Source organism: Leptonychotes weddellii, chromosome 11, assembly GCF_054177405.1.
Source record: "Leptonychotes weddellii isolate Sample4059 chromosome 11, ASM5417740v2, whole genome shotgun sequence".
NCBI classification, from domain to species: Eukaryota; Metazoa; Chordata; class Mammalia; order Carnivora; family Phocidae; genus Leptonychotes; species Leptonychotes weddellii.
The window spans coordinates 1339884-1346616 of NC_138379.1; the positions used below are offsets into that span (position 1 = coordinate 1339884).

The 6733-nt window shown below is 68.8% G+C and overlaps 1 protein-coding gene across 1 annotated transcript in view; it reads right to left on the reverse strand.

The window, feature by feature from the left end:
• Positions 1–2477: 2477 nt before the first annotated feature.
• TH (tyrosine hydroxylase) overlaps positions 2478–6733 on the reverse strand; it is a 7967-nt gene continuing 3711 nt past the window's right edge. The window contains 9 exon segments of the mRNA XM_081797400.1: positions 2478–2872; positions 3706–3839; positions 4065–4160; positions 4393–4449; positions 5325–5394; positions 5683–5818; positions 5898–6043; positions 6388–6438; positions 6690–6730. Of these exon segments, the coding sequence (XP_081653526.1) occupies positions 2713–2872; positions 3706–3839; positions 4065–4160; positions 4393–4449; positions 5325–5394; positions 5683–5818; positions 5898–6043; positions 6388–6438; positions 6690–6730 (891 nt within the window). The 3' untranslated portion in view covers positions 2478–2712.

Genomic DNA, 6733 nt, shown 5'->3' on the forward strand with positions numbered 1-6733 from the left:
GGCGGGGGACGGGGACCTGGGGGACAGACGGGGTTGAGGCTGGAAGGGGCATGTGCCCCACCCAGGACCCCACCCTGTGCTCGGCCCCCAAACGCTCTGAGGTAGGAGCTCTTGTCCTCCTGGGGCCCAGACACCCCGGACTCCTCAGCGGGGCAGCCCCAGGCTGACAAGGAGCCCACGGGGACACACCTGCTAGCCGTCCGTGTCCGGGTGCAGCTGGTCCCAGAGGGCTGGGGGCTGCGGGGCCCTCCTGGCTTTATAGCTCCTGATCCCACTGCCCGCCCCATTAGGGCCCCCAGTGGGGGTGGCAGATGGCCGGGGGGCTGAGGCGGCAATTTCTGGATCATTTCCCCAGTGCTGGGTCTGCGGGAACGGCTCCTTGGTCGTCAGCACCTGCGGGCCCACGGGGTCATTAGAGTCTTAACGAGGGGCCTGATGGCCACTCACAGCTGGGGGCAAGTGTCTCCATGGGAGCAGAGCCCCCACCCCCCAGGGCCTTGCCTGAGCCACATTTTCCACATTAGTCCAGGGGAGCCGGGGGCCAGAGGAGGGGGCTTCTTCTGCCTGGCCCCTGGACCCCTGTCTGCCCCCCGGGCCCCTTGGATGGTGCAAGGCCATGGGGGTGGTGTGGGGGAGCATCTCGTCCCTGCTCACAGCCCTACCCCACCCCAGCACGGCAACCTTGCTGAGACCCTCAGCACCCAGGGCCGAGCTTGGGGACCAGCCGCTCGCTGTGTGGACGCTCGGGCTAGGCCCTGCTTCTCATGTCTGCTGTAGGGGCAACAGACACCCTCTGTGTGGGGGCCCCACCCGTCCTGCCCACGTTCCCCCTCCGTGCCACCCCTGCTTCTGGAGGCCCCGCCAGGCTCCCCCATGCTGACCACTTTCAGACCATCGACTCCCTGGGCTTTCATATATATGGTTGGGGCCCCTGGGGTGCTCCCCAGCCCCCTGGACAGGACCAGGAGAGAGGTCAGAACCCTCTCCCCCTCCCCCTGCCATGTCTAACCATGACACCACTAGGGTCTGTGACAGGCTGAGCCCTGCCTCCTCCTGTCGCCTCAGACCAAGTGGGCAGGAAGGGTTGGGGGCATCCTGTGCCCTTGCCTCAGCATGGACCCCAGTCTCCAGGCTGGGTCCTCTGCCCAGGCAGTCCTGGTCTGTGGCCCCGCACGACCGGGGGACTACAGGGGCCTGGCCCACCTGCTCCGAGCTCAGCAACTCCCCCATGCTGCACTCTGCACAGGGTGGACGCCCCTGATCCCGTGGGGCGCCTTCCCCACTGCCGCTTCCGCCTGGGCCGCGCGGCAACCCCCACAGCCAGCATGGAGCCCATGGCCATCTGCAGCCACGGAAGGTCTGGGGGTCTCTTGAGAGGAACATGCAGGACAGGAAGCTGGGTGGAGCAGGACCCCAGTGAGAGGGCGGAGCCCAGGGGCCAGTAGAGCCCGGGGGTTGGGGCTGGCCCTCACCTCTTCCCCAGGGTCTCAGTGGGGCTCACAGCCCTCAGAAATGGCCTCACTGGGGTCTCGTGGGCTGAAGGGATGCAGGTAGGGGAGGCCTGGGATGGGCAAGGTGCTCAGACCACCAGGGAGGGCTGGGGAAGAAGCTTTTGCCCCAGAGGGCCTTGACAGATGAATAGGAGTTTGCGGGGACTGACATCCTAAAAGCTTAACGCCGGGGCCCTGGCGATGTGTGGCAGGCGCAGCTGCCGGGAGTGAGCAGGGCCTGGGAGACCGGTGGGCATTTCTCACCCCACGACGAGGGGGGAGCCAGGCACGCCCCGGGAAGCCCCCGGGCTTCTCTCCCCGAGGACCAGGGGCAGGGCGGGAGGAGGAGCCCCTTGGGCTGGGCCAGCCCTGGAGGATGCGGGGGCTCCAGCTGGAGGGCCATGTCAGACCCCTTGAGTGAGCTGAGGGGCAGCTTACAGAGCCCGGAATCCAGCCCGCAGACGCCTTGCTGGGGGACTCAGGCCCAGGGAGGTTATCTGGGAACCAGCTCAGCTGGACTCCCCATCAGCACACATTTTTGGGACAATTTCCAGGCCCTGCTCCGTGCGGGTGGGATGCCTCAGGGCCCCCCGTTCCTGCACCTGCTACGGGCTGGTCCCTGTACCCCTGTCCTCTAGTGGGGACACCCGGCTTGTGGGGAGGGCCCAGCCTGCAGCCCTGCCTTGGAAGCCACACCGGCCAAACGCAGAGCTGTGAGCCCCAGGTGCGGCTCCCGATGCCCCCACCCCCCGCCCCTACAGGGATGATGCGCTCAGCCAGGACCCCCTCCGCCCCCCGGAGCTGCTGGGGGCTCAGCACAGGCTGGTCCTCCGGGGTGAGCAGGGCATCTCCTATCTGGCCTGGGCTGCCTGGTGAGGTCTCGGAGAAGGCCGGAGGCAGAAGAGAAAGCTTTGAGCAAGGCTAGGAGCAGGGGGTGAGGGGCCCAGCCCTGAGCCCAGCACACACAGGAGGCCAGGGAGGCGCTCAGAGGGATTCTTTCTTTTATTGAGGTTGTGAGCGGGCGGCGCGGGCAGCATGGGCAGGACAAGGACACAGCAGGCAGAGCTGAGCAGCAGTGGGGTGGGGGTCTGCGGGGTGCCCTCCAGCAGGGAGGATCTCTGGCGGGCTCTCGGGGTGCCCAGTGACCCAGCCCCTCACGTGGGCAGGGGCCGGGGGGAGGCTGGGGAAGGGAAGGGAGACCTCGGGGCCTCTCCCACTGCTCCTAGCTGATGGCGCTCAGCGCATGGGTGAGGGTGTGCAGCTCATCCTGGACGCCCTCCAGGGAGCGCCGGATCGCGTGGGGACTGTCCAGCACGTCGATGGCCAGGGTATACGGGTCAAACTTCACGGAGAAGGGGCGTTGGATGCGGGAAGCGTAGTTCCTAGGGAGGGGAGGGCGTACGGACCCTCGGTCACCTGGTGGGGACTCGGGGGGCACTGGGGGGGTGGGGAGGAGCAGGGGCCGCTTGGGACAGAGTCTGCGGTCCCCAGGAGAGGGGGGCGCATCATCAGTGCAGGGCAAGCCCAGGCCCCAAAACTCCTTGCAACCAACCGACTGGACCAGATGGGGGATCAAGACCTGCTCCAAGGGTGGGGGGCAGGGGAAGGACAGGCCTTTCCCAAGCGGGCCTCTGCTGGACCCCCATCCCGCCCCACCCCTCCGGGAGGCCTTCCTGGGCTGTGTGCCCCAGAGAGCCCCAGGTCTGTTCCTGTCCCCACGCTTGCTTGTGGGATCCGGCCCTCCCGCACCTCCACTCTGCAGACACAGCCCCTGGGCCTCGGTTTCCCTTAGCTGGAAAACAAGACTCTTTCCGAGGATGAGCAGGTGGGATGCGTCAGGCTTTGCCCCCTCTCCCAGACACCACTGGTCACGCACCCTCAGCCCCCGGCCCTGGGGGCTCCTTGCCCCCTCCAGGCCCCCCGGGGTCCCCCACCCACCCTCAGCCACCCCTGCCCCTCTGTCCCACCCAACGGCCCCAGCTGTTCAGCAGGCAGGAGGCTGGGAAGGGCCCCACACATCCTTCTTACAAAGGTCAAACTCTGCCTCCTGAAACCTGGCCTTGACCTGGCCACCAGTCGGGCAGCTCTCCCCCCCACCCCCCCGGGACTTTTGGGGGGCCTACGGTGGGAGGGGTGTGCACGCCGGGCCCTGCTTGCAGGCTAGCCCAGTCTGGGGGCGTGGGGGGGGGTCTCGGCCCTGGGAGCCCTGGCCCACCTGAGCTTGTCCTTGGCATCGCTGAAGCTTTCGGACACAAAGTACACGGACTGGTAGGTCTGGTCCTGATAGGGCTGCATGGCAGCAGCTTCCGGGTCGAAGGCCCGGATCTCAGGCTCCTCAGACAGGGAGTGCTGCGGGAGGCCAGAGGTCGCAGGACCCCCCCACCCTGGGCCCGGAGGGAATAGGAGCGCCGCTCCCTGACTCCACACCCTCCCCGCAGGGGTCCTCTCGAGGCCTGGGCACCCTGCGGCTGGGACGGCGCAGGATGAGCTTTCTCGGTCACCCTGCTCCCCCCTCCCCAGGAGCCCCAGTGTGAGCACCCTCCGGGCCAGGGCCGCGGCAGGGGCGGGCCTCACCAGGAGCTCCCCGTAGGAGGACAGCAGCCCAGCGCCGTAGGCCTTCACCTCGCCATTCTGCTTACACAGCCCGAACTCCACCGTGAACCAGTACAGCTGGGGGGGACCGCAGTGCGTGGGTGCCCACAGCCGCCACCCCGCCAGCCCCTGCCGCTCGGCCCTGCCGCACCCCCAGCCCCAGCAGGGCCCGGCCGGCCCTGGGGATCACAGCGTAAAGGTGACACTCCCTGGACAGAAGAGGGGACCTCAGCCCAGATGGGGGGCCCCCCGGCCTGAACCCAAGTGTCCTGAGCGTGCCCCCCAAGGCCCGGCAGGGGAAGGCACCCACCGTGGACAGCTTCTCGATTTCCTCGTCAGAAGCCCCCAAGGACGCGAGCCCGATGTCCTGTGGAGGCGGGAGACTGAGCAGGGAGAGGCTCGGCCCACCCCTGCGTGGGCGCCTGCATGGGGCAAGGGTGCTCCAGGGGCCCTCTGGGGTTTCGGGGACCCTCCCAGGATGTGGAGAGCCTCCCAGGGTGGGGGATCTTTCCCAGATACAGAGATCCTCCAGGTATGAAGGGGCCCTCCGAAGATGGGGGACCCTCCTGGGATGCAGGGACCCTCCAGGTATGCAGGGGCCCTCCCAGGATGGGGGACCCTCCTGGGATGCAGGGACCCTCCTGGGATACAGGGGCCCTCCAAAGATGGGGGGACCCTCCTGGGATGCAGGGACCCTCCTGGGCTACAGGGGCCCTCCAAAGATGGGGGGACCCTTCTGGGATGCAGGGACCCTCCTGGGATGCAGGAACCCTCCAGGTATGCAAGCCCTCCGAAGATGGGGGACCCTCCTGGGATGCAGGGACCCTCCGAAGATGGGGGGACCCTCCTGGAATTCAGGGACCCTCCTGGGATGCAGGGATCCTCCAGGGATGCAAGGACCCTCCAGGGATGCAGGGACCCTCCCAGGATCAATCAAGGGACCAGGACAGCTCTGTGCTGTTCTTCAGGAAGCCAGCAGGTGGCAGCACAGGCCATGGGGCTCTGCCAGCCGCCCGCCGTGGGCTCTGCGGCAGCCGGACTGACTCCTCATTTTTATAAGGTGGCTTTCCCAGAACGGGTCCAAGCACACCCGCCACGGCCCACCCGCCCCTCTATTCCAGGATGACCCAGTCTCCTTGAAGCCTCCCGGACCCAAGCGGACAACGTCCAGCCGCCGAGGGACTCAGGCATGGTGCCGGGGTGGCCGGCAGGGGCTCCCCCCGCCCCAGGCCTGAGACACACCTGGGAGAACTGAGCAAAGGTCCGGTCGGCCAGCATGGGCACGTGCCCCAGCAGCTCATGGCAACAGTCCCTGTGGGGGCGGAGAGAAGGGGCGGCTGGGGGCGGGGGGCGGGGGGCCGCAGCCCGCCCCTGCCCCCTCCCCCACGTTCCGGCGGCTCGCAGGCGGGCACCCCGCGGGTCCGCTGCGGAGGCGGGGCAGCAGGCTGGGCGGCAGGGGCCGGGGATCCGGCAGCCTGTCCCCTGCCCCCTCCCCCACGTTCCCGCGGCTCGCAGGCGGGCACCCCGCCGGTCCGCTGCGGAGGCGGGGCAGCAGGCTGGGCGGCAGGGGCGGCCCCGCGGGGAGCAGGTGCACACTCACGGCTCGGGGGAGTGCATGGGCGAGGACGCATGTCGGATGTACTGGGTGCACTGGAACACGCGGAAGGCCAGGCTGGCCAGGAAGTCCCGGGCGGACAGCAGGCCGGCCACGGGCCGCAGCTGGAAGCCCGTGCGCTCTGCAAGGGCCACGGGGGTCAGGGCGCCAGGCTGGGTGGGGCCTCCCTCCTGCGGGCCCCGCCCCTGCGGCCCACGCACCCTTCAGGAAGCGGGACACGTCCTCCAGCTGGGGGATGCTGTCCTCCCGGTAGCCGCTGAAGCGCTCCAGCAGCTGGAAGGCCTCCAGGTGCTCCCGGCAGGCGTGGGTGGCGTAGAGGCCCTTGAGGGTGGTGTAGACCTCCTTCCTGCGGGCAAGGGTCTCAGGCCCTGCGGCGGGGCTCTCGTGCCCACGCGGCCGAGCCTGACGGCCGCCCGACCCCAGCCCCTCCCCACATCAAGCAGCCAGTCCTTGTGGGTGCTCCTCTCTGCCCCTGCCCTGGAGGCTCTGCAGAGGCCCCCACTGCAGGCCTCTCGCTGGACCCTGAAGACCCTGGCCACTGGGGGGCTCCGGGGGACAGAGGGCCATGGGGATGACTGGACCCAGCAGCAGCCTCTCCTCCCAGATGGCCTTGGGAAGTCCCTCCTCTACCTGGCCTCCACACGCGGCCCTTCTTGTCCCCTCCGCCCCAGCAGGGCCACCGGGTCTTACCAGGTGGCAATCTCCTCGGCCGTGTACTCCACACGGGGAATAGGGTCGCCGCTGCGGACGGGGTGCGCAGTCAGCAGGGGCCCCTCGGGGAGGGCGGGCAGGGGGGCGGACAGGAGGGGTTTGGGGCTGAGCGCATGCCGGCCGCATGGTCTCGGCAGCTTCCTGTTTGCTCGGCTGGGACTCGGGGACCCGAGCCAGTGACCACAGTGACGGCGCTGGTGACAGAGATGCCCCCCCCCCACCGGTGTGAGGCTCCAGGACGGGGTCTGGCTCCCTGAGGCCGAGGCCGCCAGGGTCCTTACTGCTTGTACTGGAATGCGATCTCCGCAATCAGCTTCCGGCGCTG